The sequence below is a fragment of the Notamacropus eugenii genome, chromosome 4, assembly GCF_028372415.1.
Source record: "Notamacropus eugenii isolate mMacEug1 chromosome 4, mMacEug1.pri_v2, whole genome shotgun sequence".
Classification (NCBI taxonomy): Eukaryota; Metazoa; Chordata; class Mammalia; order Diprotodontia; family Macropodidae; genus Notamacropus; species Notamacropus eugenii.
In genome coordinates this window covers 67,140,537-67,159,185 of record NC_092875.1, presented here as the reverse complement: position 1 = coordinate 67,159,185, position 18,649 = coordinate 67,140,537, and the positions used below count along the sequence as shown (strand labels likewise).

At 42.4% G+C, this 18,649-nt stretch overlaps 1 protein-coding gene across 4 annotated transcripts in view; it reads right to left on the bottom strand.

Moving 5' to 3' along the window:
• Positions 1-18,649, bottom strand: part of ELL (elongation factor for RNA polymerase II) — a 135,607-nt gene that overhangs the window by 20,267 nt on the left and 96,691 nt on the right. For all 4 annotated transcript variants that reach the window (XR_011965535.1, XR_011965536.1, XR_011965537.1 and 1 more), the window contains exons 5-7: positions 12,416-12,669; positions 5,654-5,778; positions 394-493 (exon numbers count right to left, since the gene is read on the bottom strand). Coding sequence is in view for 1 of the 4 variants with exons in the window: in XM_072601636.1 (XP_072457737.1) it covers positions 394-493; positions 5,654-5,778; positions 12,416-12,669 (479 nt within the window). In the remaining 3 variants the exon portion in view is untranslated. The remainder of the gene's footprint in view (positions 1-393; positions 494-5,653; positions 5,779-12,415; positions 12,670-18,649) is intronic.

The window sequence follows — 18,649 nt, the reverse complement described above, 5'->3', positions numbered from 1 at the left end:
TAAGAAAAAAACAACAAAGAGGTTTATGTACATTATTTTTTGTGATTCTAAAAATCCTATGAGATCCATATTACAGGAAATATTTCAGGGATAAGGAAACTGAATCTTGGAGAGATTAAATGACAATTTGTTCAAAGTCACCTATCCCAGGTTACTTAGTTTCAAATCCAGTGCTCTTTAGCAAAAGTGCCTGAAGGTTTATGAAGCACTTTGCATACATCTCAGATGGTGGTTATATTTTGGACCCAGAGAAGATTAGTGACCACTGCACTCCCTCCTGGCTCTGGAATGACCAGCTGTTTCTGAACCAGACTTCAAATTCAGTCCTCCTTCCACTAACCCCATGCAGTTTCCCTAAACCCACATTTTTCTCTAGCCCTTCAGATCACCTACCTGAGGAGGTGATGAGGAATTCAAAGGGTCTTTCGGGGGTGGACTTGAGGAAGACTTGTCTTCAGAAACACTACCTATGTTTTGTGGCTGACAGAGTTTCCTGAAAAGCAAAGTTATACATGGTTTAAGAAAAGTATCCTTTGTCAGAAGGTAAGATGAGTTGAGATTGGTTTGTGTGTTTATAGGACCATGTGAGGCTGGCCTTAACACATGCTGAAAGCTGAGGCTTCTGAAGTACATCAGCTGACTGCCTATCAATGTCTAATTTTCCTGAATAATTTTTCTGAATGGTTACAAAGGGAAAAAAACATATCTCTGGACTCTGGCTAACAATTTTTAATTCTGGCTGAAGGAGAAATTGGGCATTGGGAGCAGGTGGTTTTTTGAAGCGCTCAACAGAAGAGGAAAAAGCCTCTGGGTTACTGGGGTTCTCCCAACACAGGACCCGAGTCTGTTCTTTCACTGACACAGGGAATGCTCAGGTATGGAGATTCCCTCTACTGATGTAGACCAGCACCTTCTCTACATCTTACGAACTTCAGGACAGGCTAAGTGAGATGTCTGGGTGGCACAGCCGCTGTGTGTCAGGACCCACATTGTTTTCCTGGCTTTGGGTCCACCTCTCTGACCAGGACATACTCTCTCTCTCAAGAACGGAGTGAATTAACACTGAACTTACACATCATTTAATTAACGTTAACTAATGCAATACAACCAGATTACTACATTCACCTCCTCCTCTAGTCTAAGTCTCTGGGCTTTGTCCTGAAGGATCACAGAGGAATCTTAAAAGGAAAAGGCCCAAAGCTGGGGGACGGGTTAATTCTCTCTTGTCATTCTAACCACAGTAAAAGATGTCTCTGATCTGCTGAAGGCATCGTGTGAGGGAAAGAGCAGGTAATCGTCACAATGATCTCTACATCTCTTCAAATTACCGAATGCATCAAGAGAAATGTTAAAGTTAGTAATGCAGATGGCCAATAACAGACAGGCATCTTATTACAAAAAGGGACAAAGCCTTTAAGCTCCCTCCCAGGATGAAAGGCCTGCTGCTGTCTGTCCCAGTCCTCCGTGCCCCTGAGTCTGGGCAGCTCTGAGCTCTCCCTTCGATGGAGCCGTGATCTGACTCACTATCCACTGCACCAACCAAAATCTGCCCATGCTGTGCCAACTTATAGTACTCTATCCACATCACAGGGGACCACCTTCAAGTGCTGGAAGCCTTTCTTTGGCTCTTTATCTTGTATTATTCTTCTTTCTGAGTACCACCAGCACAGCGTTCATTCTTCCCATGACAGCTCAACCCTAGGTGGTTGTTTTTAAACCTCTCCTCATGGCTGACAATATGCTACATTCTTCTCAGATATTCTGTCTGAGTGTCAGATGCCTCTTTGGTAAAATTAAGAGCTTAGACTAGTCGGCTCCTAAGCTCATTTCCATCTCTATGATATGACAATATCACAGTATATGAGAATATGTAAAACAAAAATCAAAGGAAAGAATAAATCACTTTACAACAATCAATCTTTGTCCTGGGGGTTCCCAAAAAGAGACAATGAGAGATTAGAGAAAAGGGAGGGTTCTTACCTCTGTGCTATATTAGGAATATAAATTCTTGACAGGAACAATGCTATTCCATAATAATGCACTTCAAATATTTAAATTTTATTTAATTTTGAATTTAATATTTAATATTTTTTAAATAAAATTTTAAGTCCTGTAAGCTTTATATACATCATCTCATCCTTACTGCCTGAGGTTAAGTGCTACAGGTACTGTTCTATCCATTTTATAGAGGATGAGCCTGATTGATGCTGGATTCAAATCTAGAGCTCCTTGACTCAAGGCTAGCACTCTATTCATTTTCCTAGGCTTCCTTAAGAAGTGAGAGGAACAGGTATAAGGAAGGCAGGGCAGCAAAAGAAAAGGACCTCGGGTTTTTTCCTAGTGGTCTATAAGTGGCTTCACCTCAGTCTGTTCAATCGCCTGAAAAATAAAGAGGCTAGACTAAATGTCAATAAAGTCTCTTCCAGCTCTGCTGCTCATTCCATACACGGAGGGCTCTGAAACAGGAAAGAAGGGTTATGCAGCAAGGACCTAAAAGTCACCAGATAAACAGCTCAGCTTCAGGAAGAGCCATGAAGCCCTGTCCCCACTTCTGAAGCAAGTCTGTATTTGTGCAATAGGGAGATAACCTTTCAGGGTCCTGTCTTGGGTTTGATGCCCTAAGTAAATGTCATGATTTCAGATGACGCAGTAAACATGGAAGAATCAACTTCATTTTTTTTTAACCAGACAGACTGTGGACAGTTGTAATTTTCCAGTTAGGTTATAATTCAAAGCACTGAGTATGTTTAAATTAGTCACAACAGTCCAGTTTTCATTTTCCTAAGGACTGCCAAAGAGACTCTAACACTGCAAATGAAGCTGGTCTATAACAGTGTCTCATCTCCAAGCCAAACTATGCTTTCAGATCATGGAAATTGTTCAAATACAAAGAAAAGCATTCTGAGTTGGCCAAAAATCACGAGAAAAGTGAGCCTGGAGAAAGTAAAAAGTCAAATTTCCACCTGTCTAACACAGTCACTTTAAACTGGTTCTTGCCAGGATTGAGAGAGAAAATACTGCCCTTGTAGCTGCAGATTCCCAGAAGCCTTTGCACTGACTACACTGATCTGAAGTTCCTAGGTACAAGTATTTTTTAACCAGAGGGAGGCTTTGCAGCAGAGTGGGATCCTTTGTAAGGAAAACCTGAGGAAACCGTTTTGTCCATGACCCAGGATCTCTGTAGAATCTCGGTCTAGTGGATCTCTTGTTTTCATCTCCATAGCAGACAGTCATCCAGGCTGTTTCTGGGTCCTTATTCCCTGCCCCCACTTTAGGACAGCTGTTTGTTAAGAACTACTTTCTCAGAATGAGCCAAAACTTGCCTTCCTGTCCTGCCCACTGCTCTCTATCATTTGTAAGCCGACACCCCCTCCCCCCCAATTTGGTAACAAAGCAAATGTCTAAATAAATTATCAGCCTTGTGTTCCAGAATTCAAATGGAAACAATGGCGAAGAGAGGCTTTGGTCTTGTTTGTATGAGAAAGGCTACTCCAAGTTCTGGTTCTGCTGGGTCATTTTACTCCTATTTGAAAATATCATTCAATCTCATACCATAAGAGAAATTTCACTTAACTTAAAGATCTCAGGCAAGTCACAAGATGCATGACTGCCAAAAGTCTACTGAGGCTGAGATGGTAAAAGGAGGAGGAGAGGGAGGGAATAAGCACTTACACAGCACCTACTCTGTGACAGGTATAATGAATGCCAAGTGCTTTTTAAATAATTATCTCATCTGACCTTGACCACAATCCTGGGAAGGAGGTGCTATTATTATCCTCATTTTGTAGATGAGGAAACTAAAGTTAAATGAGTTGCTCAGGATCCCAAGGATAGTGAGTGTCTGAGGTCGATCTAACTTCAGGTTTGGTGCTCTGTCCATTGAGCCACAAGATGCTTCAAAAGGAGATAAATGACCACAAATGCTTTATATGGTTTACAAAGCATTTTCACATAGATCTCATTTGATCCTTACAACATTCCAATGGGACAATTCCCCATTCTACAAATAGGGAACGTGAAGCTTAAAGGGATGTGATTTATCCACATCTAAGAAGTATGGATGTAAAACCTGTCTTCTAAACGAGGGCTCCTCCCACTCTATGAGAGAGAGAGAGAGAGAGAGAGAGAGAGAGAGAGAGAGAGAGAGAGAGAGAGAGAGAGTGTGTGTGTGTGTGTGTGTGTGTGTGTGTGTGTGTGTGTGTGTGTGTTGGGGGTAGGTGCACAGATATTTACAAATACATAGTTCTCACTTCATGTAAATTCACATTATGCAAATTGAACTTCACATAAGGAATTCTGAAAGAAATCTGCATTCCAAAAAACACCTATATTAACACTTTACTGTACAGTCCTGTGCTCTCTCTCCCCCGGCTCCTGCCCCTTGCCTCAGCACTTCATTGTCTCTCCACCTCCTACCAAAAAAACAAAACAAAACCCAAAACTTTCCAAGTGAAAGCAGAAGAATAGACATGGGGAGAGACTACCACTACAGCTGGATCTTGGCTTGAGACCTCCTTGGAGGAGAGAGGAGACCCACTCACCTACCCACCCTCACATTCACCTTCCTTCTGTCTATGTGTCTGTCTCCAGGCCCCACAGGTCACCCACCCTCCCCTGTGTCTGGACCCAACACGTCTGCCTAACATGGGTAGTTTCTGGCCAAGCCCCAATGTGACTGGTCAAGACACCCAAGTGCTCTTGCTTCTCTGTCCCCAGCCAGGTGTTCTTGAACCATGTGCCAACCCCTTTCCAAACAAATTCACATTACGAAAGGTTCACTTAAAAAGAGTGAGAACTGTCCACTCAAAACTTGATTCCAAGTCAGATTTTAGTAGTGCTGAACAGGATTAACCTTTATCCAAAAAATGTAAAAATTCAGGAAGAGAAAAAAAAATTCACAAAGAATGATAAGCAAAGGTCTCATCCTTCCTGCCCCAAAACAGCAGCTGCAGAGAATACATTTATTTTCTTAATAGGGGACCTAAAGAAAAGGGTTAATCCAGAGCAACCCATTAACTTCCATCAGAAACAATAGTGGAACAAAGTATTCTGAACAGTTTCCTAGGCTGTCTAGTTACTTTCCTTCTCTAACCCCTTGCTGGTAAAATGGAAAAGTAATACTTACACTCTTGACCTCAGTACGTACTTGGAAGGAAATCCCTCTGTGAACTCTAAGATATCACTAGAGAAATATACCTGCTCATGCAAAGGAGGGGATTAAAGAGGACAGTACCTTTCATTCACCAGACTGATGCCCAGGACATTAATACCCTCAGGGAGTCCTTCTCCCCTTTGTGCAGCTAACAGGGGCAGCAGCCTTAAGGGAGCTATGGAAGGTACCCTCCTCTCAAATTCTGCATGCTCATTAACTTTCTGTAGGCTTCTGACATGAGTGTAAACATCACAGCCTGGGCCCAGGCCTCTGAAGCCAGCATTTTCTCTACCTTCCTCGTACCTAAATTAAATAAAATCTTATTTAAATGGCCAGCACATGGTCTATGCATTTCAGATTCTGCTACACATAGAGGTGCAGGTAACTGAGGAGCACATGCAGAATCCAACAAGGGCAGAGTTCACATGACAGCACTGTGAAGGTGAGGAGGTAGGAGTAAGCCTATATAGTTAAGGGATGATGACACATTATTTGAGTTACCTAACAAGAATTCTTTTTAGTAACTGCTGATCTCCTTCTGAGTATCCACGCCAGTCCTTCTGAACATCCTTGTACATGCAATCTTTTAATGTGTATGTGCTGTCCTTGGCACTCAAGTTGGCAACCTAGGAAAAACAGAAGCACTCAGTCAGATGAATGAGAGGCATGGAGGGATGAGGGGAAACCTCAACCAGGAATTATGAAATCCTAGGGATCATCTAGTCCCATCTAACTCCTTTTCTAGAAAAGGAAAGTGAGGCCCACAGTGGAGACACACATCACCCAGAAAGGCCTAAAACAAGTCTCTATAGGGTCACTCTCCGCTCTTTATTCTTTCCCATACCACCTCCTCCATTATCCATATCCGATTAATGGTCAAGTTCTGTCAATCTGACCTCTCTAACAGCTCTCACATATACCCCCTTCTGTCCTCTGATGCTGCTGTCATGTAGGTGCAGGCACTTCACACCTGTACCATTAGACTGGCCTTGTGGCTGATCTGTCTGCCTTCAGTCCATCCTCCACCCAACTGTTAAAGTGATCTTCCTTAAGCACAGGTGTAACCATACCACACACTCCCTTCACACTCAATAAACTCCAGTTGGCTCCCTATCATCTCCAGGCTCTAGGTTTTATGCCCAAAGCCCTTCAGAATTTGGTCCTCCCCTGACCCCAACCCTTTCCAAGCCTTCTCCACCTTACTCCCCACACACTCTGGAATCCAGAGACACTAACTTCCTTGCTGTCCCTCAGAAAAGACATGCCATCTGCCATCTTCACTTGCTGCCCTTCACACCTGAATAATCTTCCCTCATCTTTGTCTTCTAGTCAACTTGGCTTCCTTCGAAGTTCCAACTAAAATCCAACCTTCTATGAATTCTTCCCAATCCCCTTCAATGTCAGTGACTTTCCTTTGCTGATCATCTCCAGTTTATCATGCATATTTCCTACTTGTCCTCTCCCCCATTAGACTTTTGAGTACCTTGAGGAGAGGGGTCACTTTTTGTCTTTTTTTGTGTCCTCAGTGTTTAGCACAGTGCTTGGCATACAGTAGGAGCTTAATAAATGCTTGCTGACTCAATCTCCACACCAATGCAGCCCATTCCCTAGAACAGGTTCTGTACTTTCCCATATCATCCCCTTAACTTCATACATCTCCTATTTCAGGAAGATCTTCTCTTCCTCTATCCATCCCTCAAGATCAAAGGTCAAGTAAGTTCCTTACACTGAACAGAACTGTCTCTCTGTAACTTCTTCATTACTGGCCCTCATTCTTCAGAACTCTCATATTTAGCAGCAACCCTTAAAAAACGCTGAAGATATAACCCGTGCCCTCAAGACTGTTGGTCATAAACACTATTCTTTTAAGAAAGGAAAGAAGCAGGCAAACAAGCCAAAACTCACTTCTTCAGTAGTGGAAGGAAGCCCAGAACTTCAGACTCTGGCCTAGATAACATCCCCTTCTATCTGATAATAAACACTGATCATGCTATTTCAAAATTATAAAGGGGCTCCGTTCTGGGCCCTTCTCCTTTTCTCCTCCTCTGCTACTTCACTTAGGGATTACCTGAGCTCCCGTGGAGTTAATTAACAATTGCTATGCTGATGATTCTCAAATCTACTAGTCTTGCTCCAACTTCTCTGCTGGTCCCCAGTCTCATACCTCCAACTGCCATTCAGAGATCTCAGATTAAATGTCCAGAAGACACCTGAAACTCCACATGTTCAAAACCAAATCATTCTCTCTTTCCAAACTTCCCTAGAAGGCAACAGCAGCCCTACAGGCTCAAAACCCAGGGCATCATGCTGGACACCCCTCACATCCTGTACACATCCTAGCTTTGCTATCTTTGTAACATCTCTCACATACTCCCTTCTCTCTACTGACCCTGACACTACCCTAGTGCAGCCCTTTCATCAGCTCACACCTGGGCTCTTGCCTGCTACCGAGTCTTCCTGTCTCAAGCCTCTCCCTAGTCCATCCTCTATTCAGTCACCAAAATAATTTTCCTAATATGAATATCTTACCACATCACACACTCTCCCACCTCCAATTCAATAAACTCCAGTGGCTCCCTATCACCTCCAGGATCAAATAGGATATACTCTGCCATTCAAAGTCCTTCAAACCTGTATTCCACCCTCTCCCACCCAGTATTTTTCCAGTCATCCCTTTCCACCTCCCTACAGACTGCAACCCAGTGATGCTAGCCTCCTGGATGCTCTGCAACACGAGCCCTTGTCTGGTGACTCTGGGTATTTTTGCTGGCTGTCTCTCCTTCTCGTCTTCCCCTCTTGCCTTCCTTGACTTTATTCAAGTTCCAGAGAAGATTCCATTTACTACAAGAAGTTTTTCCCACTCTCCCTTAATTCATGAATTTCTTCCCTCTGTTGATTCGTTCCAACTTATCTTGCATGTAGCTTATTTATACGTAGTTTTTTGTATGCAGTCTCTTCCATTAGCCTGGGAGCTCCTTGAGAGCACTCAGTCATTTGATAAACATTTATTAAGTACCTATTCTATATGTACTAGGCAAAAAGACCAAAAGGCAGTTCCTACTCTCAAGAAAAACTGGTAATTAGTTGGCCCAACAGTGCACAGAGCACTGGGCATTGTCAAGAAGACCTGAGTTCAAATCTAGCCTCACACACACACTAACTGTATAACCCTTGGACAAGTCACTTAAGCCTGTTTGCCTCAGTTTTATTGTCTGTAAAATGGGGATAATAATAGTACCTCTCTCTCCCAGGGCTGTTGTAAAGATCAATGAGATATTTGCAAAGTGCTTAGCACAGTACCTGATACAGTAAGTACTATATAAATCTTAGCTACTATTATTATTATCAGACAAATACGAAATAATTAAAAGAGAGAAGGCCCTACTCAACTTAAGAGGGGTTGGGGAAGGCTTCCTGTAGAAAATGGAATTTTAGCTGGAACTTAAAAGAAGCCAGAGAAGCCAGGAGGGAAAGTGATCCAGGCATGAGGGACAGAGACAAAATGTCAGAAGATGGAGGGTCTTGTTCGTGGAATAATCAGGAGACCAGTGCCACTGGATCGAACAGTATATGTTGGGGAGTAAGTTGTCAGAAGACTGGGAAGGTTGGATGGAGTTAGGTTATAAAGGGCTTTAAGTGCCAGAAAGAGTATTTTGTATTTGATCTTGGAGGCAATAGGGAGCTATTAGAGTTTATTTAGTGGGATAGAGATGACATGGTCAGACCTGTGGAGCAACTGTGTTTTGCCTTCCTCTGTATCCCTAGTACTTACCACAGTTCCTGGTAAGTAAAAGAGGTGCTTAATCAATGTTTACTGATTTTTAGTTGACAACACACTTTCCTCATAATTCCACAAGGCAAGTAGCACATTATAAAGATGAAGAAACTGAAGCCTACATAAGTTAAGTGGTTTGCTTGAGGTTCCTGGGCAAGGCAATGGGAAGGAAGAGTCCCTGAAGATCTCCAGGTGTCTGCAGCATACCAGGGGCCTCTTCTCCTGTTTCTGAAGGACATGCCTTGCATTTTCAGTGATTGGCTTTTGTACCAATGCAGTTTCTTGTAGTGGAGGCCTATGGACAGAAAGAGCTGTCCCACTCAGAATTCAAGCAAGCATCTTAAATCACATATTCTGGGAGAGACCAGTGAATAGCTCTAATCAAGAGTGTCCAACGTTCAGGCAGATCGGGCCACCAAAGCAGCAATAAGAGATCACAACTCCAGAAGACCCACTTTCTCCCTGATATTAATCTGAGAATCCGAGAAAGATAAACAACAAATACAGAGAAGTCTTTGGGGGACATTTCTGCTTAACTGAGTATTTTCATATTTTTGATTAAGACACAAGTCATCGAATGTAGAAGGCATTGGCTTTCCTGACTTGATGCAGAGGCAAACCAAGTACTGCCATGGGGAGAAAAAAAGAAAGGCCAGGGGCACTTCCAGACTGAAAATTTAATCAGTAACAGAGAGATGCCCCAACCCCAAAGTGATCTTTTTTCTATTCTATCTCCAACATTCCACTACTTCTGTCATAGGAATCGCAGAATTCCGGCTGGAATGGGCTTCAGAAATGAGTGTGCTAAATCTAACCTCATTTCAAGAGAAGAAACTGAGGTTGCAAGCAAATAAGTGATTCAACTACAACCAGATAGCTGACACAGGGCAGAGTCAGGATCTGATATTTGTTTTTTTAAAAGTAGTTACTTCATTGTCAGACAGCCAGCGAAGTCTTTCCTATGATAAATGATCCCTCTTGAAGAGGTTGTTCTAAAGACTGCCAGGGTTCTAGGGACACTGATTAAGGAGGCAGCTTACATCAAGGCTTCTAGTTTCTAAGCACAGGGCCTCTGAGATGCCTCTCTGTCATGGCGCTGCCAACTTTCCTACCCAGAAGATAAGTGGGCTCAGAGAGCATGTCGTCTAAGCCCTCCTTTTACAGGAGATACAGGCCCAAAGAGGCTAAGGGCCTTGCCTAAGGTCACACAGTCAGGAAGGAGGAGAGAAGCCTCTGAACTATTTCCAGCTCTGACAAGCCAGGTCCTAAGTGTCTTCAGGCTCATGTGTCCTATGATTCTAAGTCTCAATTCCAAAAATCTTTTCCTGACAACTATAGTCCATGCAGATCTCCCTTTTTGTCTAAATCTCTATGACATTCTCTCTCTGTCACATCTTTCAGGAGCTGTCAGATATTTAAGGGAATAATGTTGGATTAACTCTCAAATAAGACCCCTGAAAACAGATACCACATAAACATTTACATGTGCATCTGCCTTTCAGGAAAGGGTTACAGATATGACAATTTGGTATTCCTTGGAAAATAACCCCAACAAATACATTTGAAGATACTATGCAAATATACTTCAAAATCTTAAACAACTAAATTCTTATTTTAAGAATATTTCAAAATATAAACGAGCCTAAGCCAATGATAGATTTGTTTTGCTTTACTTATATTATTTTGCAGACATTATAAGGTTTTTTCTTTTTAAATTTTAGGGTGAGAAGTGAGAGAAAGGAGCTAGCAATAGCTGCAAAAACAAGGAAATGATTTTACTGGTGTTTAAGTTCCAAATAAAACTTTTTTTTAATGATGACTTATTTTACCAACTGAAGCCCAATTAGTTAAAAGATTGCATGTGCGTGTGTGTGTATTACTCCCTACTATGTTCTCTCCATTCCTCAACATCCCTTCTCCCACTGTTCCTCCCTTGTTACAGACCCCCATTGCCCTTCTTCCTGTCTCCCCATGCCTGCCATCACAACTCCAACCTTATTCTGTCTCTCTCTTTCTCTTATCTACTTACATTCTATTTCATATCACAGGAATTCATTAATATTATGTATTGGTCCCATCAAATGAGGAAGTGTGTCTTCTTTATTCCTGGATTCCCATCCAAACTGCCCCACACACAGCAGCAGTAGCAGCATGAGAAATGTTTGGAACTATAAGGAAACCCAGATGTCCAGTGCAGTTAACATTTGAACCCAGGTTCTCTGATTCCAGACCCAGTGCCCTTTTTTTTTTTTTACCTTCACTGTCATATCCTATGGAGCCAATAATAAGTGGCAAATAAATGGCAACTTTAAGGAAAATACAACACCCTTGTTGGACAAATGAACTGTGACTCCCAACTCCTCAAGAGTCTACAGAGATCACAAACTGAGAGCTGGCAGGAACCACTGAAGCTATCAACTAGTACAACTGCCATATTTTATAGATGAGGAAACTGAGGCCCAGAAAAGTTCTTATAGGAAAGCATAAGAGGCAGGATTTGGGCCCAGGTCTTGTGGCTGGGGAACCCATGCTCTTTATATAGTACTGGGCTATTTCTTAAAGACCACAAGAGGCAGAAGAACCTGGGTTCCAATCTTGTCTCTTTCATATTCTGTATGTGTGACCCCTGAGGCTCTGCATCACGCAGCACCCCAGGTTATCAATGGAATGCCATGCATACTGCACAGTGAATAAGGCAACTGGAAATGACAGAAAGATGCTTTCCTTTGTAAGAGTTCAAGCCTCATAAGGGGAATACAGAATGGAAATAACCATAGTACACATCTAGTGTGGACTGAAGCTCAGGGACAGGGGAACTCAGTTAAACATGGAACTTTAATAACTGTACATCTTATCAGTGGGAAGAGTAGGAAGTTACACACCCACAACCACCCTTAACGGACATACCCAGGATGAGAAGTAAGAGGTGGGACAAATACCATCCTATAAAATACATCCCAAATGTTGTTCTTCTCAGTACTAAACATGTGGAGAGCCTTAACCATCAGGCCTCAAACCAGGAAACAGCAGGTTCACTTTCCTTAGCATCCAAACTAGGTAGGCAGCCATAGCTGTCAGAGACAGCCTTTCCTCTAAACTTCAGGACCTCACATGCATTCTGGACATGTAACAAAAGTCCTGTTAGTATACTGTGAAAGAACCACCATCCAGCCTGCTTCACACTGATCCCAATGAATCCAAAGATACATTAACTGACTTCTTAAATCCGTTTTAATCCATAAGGATGGAACTTTAAAGTTAATTAGAAATCTTAGAGACAAAACACTGAGAAAAGTCGGTTCCACCATTCCTATCCCATTCCAACTAGAATATTCTTGCCAACACTAACTCTGTATACACCAGAAACTCATTCGTTATCCCAGTCACATGAAATGTATGTCACCTGGCCAGCCAGGCCATTTGCAGAGAAGCCAGGTGACACCAAAGCCATCTATGGATTGGATAGACCTACTCCACAGAACACACACCTGCTGCAAGAGGCTGTCCAGCATGTCCTTGTCTTGCTGCAAAAGGCCATCCTTTTGCAGCCTCAGGATCAGCTCAGGTTTCTTGTAAGGCTTAAGTGCCAGTAAATGAATGACCCTGTCTCTGAAGGGTTGCTGAGAAATCCCACTATTGTTCTTCTTGATGGCACTGGCGACATTGATTGGCATTGAGCGCTTCCTTGAGGGAACAGTGTCTGCAGCAGCTGGGGCTGGCTTCCGGAACTGAACTTTTTTGCCTAAAATGAGATTAAACTCAGTTAAATTCAGTGGCATTTGGGGGGCAATTGAAAGAGCACTGGCTTTGAGATGAAGTGACATGGGCTCAAACAATAACACTATATACTAATAGTGCAGATAGGATAAGCCACACAAATTCAGTTTTCTCATCTTGAACATAAAGGAGCTGGGTCAGCTGATCTAAAGTTCCTCCCAACTCTGAATCTTATGAGTCTAGAAGTTGAGGGGAGAAAAGAGGTGATTATTAGAACTAAAGTCTGATGTTTTGATCACTTGGAGAAATACTACAGTTTTTCAGCATTAGATAAAAAACAGAAATGGTGTTAGCAGAAACAGACGTCATTTGAAATTATTCACATACCTATTAGCAACAAACACAGCCAAAACGCACCACTCACACGAATGCTTTCCACCTTTTCTCACACTATTTCCCACGCTTAGCTCTAGAATAGTATGGTAGCTAATACTATTCATTATAGAGCACTTCTAAGGTTCACAAAACACCTTGACATATGTTCTCATCTGATCCTCAGAACCAACTTGTGAGGTAGGTGCTATTATTCCCACTTTATGGATGAGGAAACTGAAGCAAGCAGAAGTTAAGTGATATGTCCAGGGTCACACAATTAAGTCTGAGGCTGGATTTGAACTCAGTTCTTCTTAACCACAAGTCCAGGAATATAGATAGCCACTATACCACTTAGCTGCCTCCACAACCCAATCATTTTGGAGTACTTAACAAACCAAAACATCCATCAGTTTTCAAGCTCCATCTACATCTTCCCTCACTCTCTTTTCAACTCCCTCCTCATGAAGCTTTTCTAGACCTGATCTCTTCCTCATCTGACCTTAGAGCAATCTGGAGTCCTCTCATGCAATGAAAGTTTACCTCCCTGCCACTTCCATATGTGAACTTCAGAAGGAGGGCACTCTCCCCCTCCCTCCATGCCAAGCACTCTAAATTACACACAGTGATCAATGCTTGTTGGATAGAACAAGATGACGTTTCCAGTAACTATTAAGAGCAGAGATTGCTGCCCCACCCCACCTTCACTTAGCTCTACACCTGTCCTACGGGATGCTGTGCTTCTTTCATGAAAAAAGGAGTCAATAAAAGAACAATTCCAGATGACTTCAGGGAAGCCTCAAGGGTTTTCCAAGTTCCCCAGCTGCTGATTTCAGCCAAGCTGCTGCCCCCACTGACACTGCTCTTCTCAGAGCAGGTTTGATTCTTCTACCGTACTAATTAACATAACATAGTTTAAAGCAAAATTGTGGTTTTGAAGTGAGGGCCATTTCAAATTTAAGTAATTCACTATGATGTTGTGAACAATTGCACTTGAATAAGGAGGCAGTGAAATGCAGTGGAAAGAATGCTAGCCCAGATACCAGAAGATCCACAGTCTTGACCATTCTGTATATCGTTAAGGGAGACGGGTAGGAAAGAGGCATTTATTAAGTGCCCAATATGTGCCAGGCATTGTGCTAAGTACTTTACAAATATCTCATTTGATCCTCACAACAACTCCGTGAGGTAGGTACTGTTATAATCACCATTTTACAGATGAGTAAACTGAGGCAAATGGAAGTTAAGTGACTTACCCAGAGCCTATAAGTGTCTGAGACTAGATTTGAACTAGGCTCTTCTTGACTCCAGGCCTCCATGGCTGTATCTGCTGCCTTAACTTCCTGTCTGACCTTAGGCAAGTCTGAGTCCTCAGGTTCCTTATCTGTAAAACCCAGGGGCTGGGCAAGGGGACCTCAAAGTTTTCTTTTGAAGCCCAAAAGTCCTTGTTCTTTTTTTCCCCCTATTTTCTTTCAAATGGTATCTTTTCTTTTTCAAATGAACACCTAAGAACACACAGGAAGCTTCGGCTTCCCTGGAATCATGTGAATCTGCTCCCCAAAGATTCTGGGATGCCTATATTAGATCATTTTTATAACTTGACTTCTCTCCCTAAAGGTCCCTTGTAAAATTTGAGTTCACAAACAATGGTAAGAGAAGTCTCCAGCCCCCATCCTTGGCAGTCTGGTGATAATGAGGAAGGAAGGAAGGAGAATAACCACTAAGTGGTCTCTGTGACAACTCCAACGTGTCTATAAACATCTTCACACAATTGGTAGTTTCCATTCAGTACAAAGAGCCAGCATTCTGCCACCATGAGTGCAGCCTCTTCATTAATACTAAACTAAAAAGCAGTCCATGATCTGCATTTCTGAAGGTGTGTTCTTCCTGGTCTGATGCTATCGTAGGCCTGGGCAAATCCATGCACTTCTCTGCAAACATTCAGTTGGCCTTCACACGTGTCTTATCTCCCCTGGATTTTAGGCTCCTGAAGGACACCAGACAGGCTGCCCTGGATCTTCCCAAAGCTCAGCAGTCTCCCTCCCCCTCTGGCCCCCCTCCCCAGTAGGTCCTTGGGTTCCCAAGGCTTCTTCTTGGGCAGCTGTTTCCTTCCCATCTCACTACAGGTCCTGGAGAAAGACTCCATGTCTACACAAAACTGACCAGAGCAGGAAGAACACCCTGCACTGCCCTGTACAGACTCTCGCACCAATCACACACACCACTCGGATGTGCTGGGCCAAGGCTTCTCTCTTTTTTTTTGGTAAGTTCTGAGAAAGGGAAGTTGAGAATTGTAACCTTAACACTTTCGACTAAGAAAAAAATAATCCCATTATTTTCTCCTTTTTCATGCCCAGAAGTTTCCTGTTTTAGTTATCTATTTAATTCTTTTTCATTAACATTCCAGCAGTCTTCTTTTACATGCTGTCATGCTCAGTGCCTAGCAGTAAGCATAGCAGAATCACCTAACAAAATGGATTCAATGATTTCTAAGATTTTTTTTTCAATACTAAGACAGTGCAAGTCTATGAGAAAAAGAGATCTTAGAAAGTCTTCTTGTTCTAGAGGAAGCACTAACAGTTACATAGTGGCTAAGGGCCACCCATGAGTCAGGAAGACTTGAGTTCAAGTCCTACATTTAACAGATAATGAGGTGGATGACTTTGGGCGAGTTACTAAACTTCTTAGGGCCCTAGGCAACTCTAGAAAAAGTCACTATAAGATCTGGTCAAAGTAATAAGTCAGGTTGTGTACCTGAGGGACTGGGAAGACAGTGGTACCCTGGACAGCAAACCAACATTCATCAGCCCTTCCGAGGGCTGGCACTAGGTGCTGAGAATACAAGGAAAAGTAAAAACAGTTGCTGTTTTTAAAGAACTCACAGCCTGACAGAGACTAACACAAAAATAACTAGGAGCATACCTAGAAGGTAGATGAAGATCAAGGCACCAGCAGCTGGGGCACAGGAAAGGGCTTCCTCAAGAAGGGGACACTGGAGCTTTGTCTTGACAGAAGCCAAGAAAACAAAGATGTGGAAGTGAGGAGTGTTCCAGGAATGGGGGACAGCCAGTGCCAAGGCATGGAGTTAGGAGATGGATTATCACATATAAAAATTATATGTACAAAAATTAAGAGTACTAGAAAGTCAAGAAGGAGCTAGGAGATGAAGAGTTTTAAATATCCAACAGAGGAATTTATAGTTGATTCTGGATACAGTGGGAAGTCCCTTGAGTTCAGTGAGGAGATCCACGGTTTAGGAAAATCACTTTGGTAGCTGAGTAAGAAGGATGACCTGGCTAGAGGAGGGAGCCTGAGGTCAGGAGAGCAGTCAGAAGGCTACTGTAACAGCTCAGGTTGTAGTTGTGTGACTGGTGAGAAAGGAAGGTAAACTAGAAATACCATCATTCGGTATTTGGAGATAGATTTGGCCACTGACTAGGCATGTGTAAGTTTGAGCGAGGAGCCAAGAATGGCACCAGTGTTCTGATCCGGGGTGAATGGCTCCTCAGAAAGAATTTTAGGGGAAAGAAAATTCATTCTATTTCGAATAAACATAAAGATTCACTTTAAATCCTCCTTTCTAGAGGAAGCCTTTTTCAGTCCCACCATCCACTCCTCAACTGCTAGTCCCTTTTCCCTCCAAGATTATCTTCATTTACAATGTGTGTATCTTCTACGTACAATTTTTTCCCCAACTTGTACCCCTTTTAGAATATGAGCTCCTCAAGGGAAGGAAATGTGTTTTTGCCTTTCTTAGTATTCCTAGTCCTTAGCACAGTGCCTGGAACAAGCAGGCACTTAATAAATGTTGTTGATAAGCGACATGTTGTGTTTCAGGTGCCTATAAGACATTCACTTCTAGATGTCAAAAAGTTAGTACTGATATGAAACTGGAGCTCCAAACAAAGACTAGGGCAAGATACAGAAGACTAGGAATCATCTGCAGAGAGATAAGTGAACTCGTGGTAATAAGACCACTACACAAAAGCACAAAAAAAAGAGCAGCTATGACAAAACACCCACAGTTAGTGGGTATGACTCGGATGAAGAACCAGCAAAGGTGACTGAGGAATGGTCAGACATGTAGGAAGAGAAGCAGGAGACAGCAGTGTCATGAAAGCTGAAAAAGAAGAGGAGGATGAGGAGGAAGAAAATCAGATTTGACAATTAAGAGATCACTGGTAATTGTGGAGGGCAGTTTCAGATAAATGATGAGGTCAGAAGGCAGATGGTAGCAAGTTAAGAGGGTGAGAGGAAAAGAAATGGAAGCATCTAGTGTAGATGAGAGAAGAGAAGAGCACATGTCAGGTGGGAATGACAGGATCAAGTAAGGGGTTTTTAAGGATGGAGGAGATATAGACATGTTTTGTAGGTAGCAGGATGCAAATAGTTAGGGAGAGACTGAAGAGAGAGATTAAGTTCCAAACAAGTTGCTGATGTCTATCAGTAGAGGGAATTTCCAAAAAGATGACATCATAGCTCTCCATCCTCCTCCACCCCATTTCCATGGCCTTTTAAGGTTTACAAAGCTTTTAAATACATTATTATGCCTTGAGCAACTCTGTGAGAGATACTACAGGGATTCCCTTTATTTTATAAATGAGGAAATGAAGGCTCAGAGACATTAAGTGACTTGCCTGGCCAATGAGATGTTTGTTACATGCTTAACACAATGCCTGGCACATACTAGGGGCTTAATAAATGCTCCTTTCTTCCTTCCTTCTCTGGTTACAAAGCCACTATCACAGGAGGGATGAAAGCCCAGGTTTTCAAGAATCCTAGGCTCAGGATTTTCTGATTGTTTGCACATAGTCAAGTAGAACAACTTGGAACCAGGAGATCTGGGTGTGAAAATTTGATATGACACATTATTCATGTGACCATGGACCAGTCACTTACATCTCAGATTCCTCTTCTGTAAAATAGGGACAATAATGCTTGACTCACGGAATTCTTACACAGCAAAAGTACTTTATAAACACTGAAGTGCTCTAGAAATGCTTTATTCTAAATTAATACCTTCACCCCTACTTTCTGAAGCCTCTTTTCTTACAATTCTGCCAGTTTATTGACACATTTTCTAAACATGAAACAGCTACACAGCAAAAAAGTTTCAAGCATACAGGAAATCAATGCATTTCCTTCCTGATTACTATCTGACTTCTCAGCTTCCACTGTTTGGCTTACAAAACAATAAGCCAGGGTCAGTTTCACATTTAGCAACTCACCACTCTGTTCATCATGGCCTTTGGGAGGAAAGGAAATATATGTGGGTCATGTGACTGGGGAGAAGAAAAACCAGCTGGCTTATAAACATCTGAGATACTTGACCTTCCTGGTTAAACGTTTTTCTTCTTGACATATGAAAAGTCCCTAAAGATATGGGGCTGGGAAAAGGGCCCACTGTTCTGGAGTCTATTGATTTCTGGCCCCTCCTTCCTTTGCTCTACCTTCTTGTTCAAAAAAGGTAGATAAAGTTAGCCTCTTCTGAGACAGACATAATTTAAACCACAGCCGTAAACAGATGTTTCTCAAATAAAATGAAACATCTCTGAGTACTATTAAGGAGTGAAAGATGGGACTCCCAGCCCAGCATTCTTTCCACTGTAATACACTGGCCTTCAATAATAAAC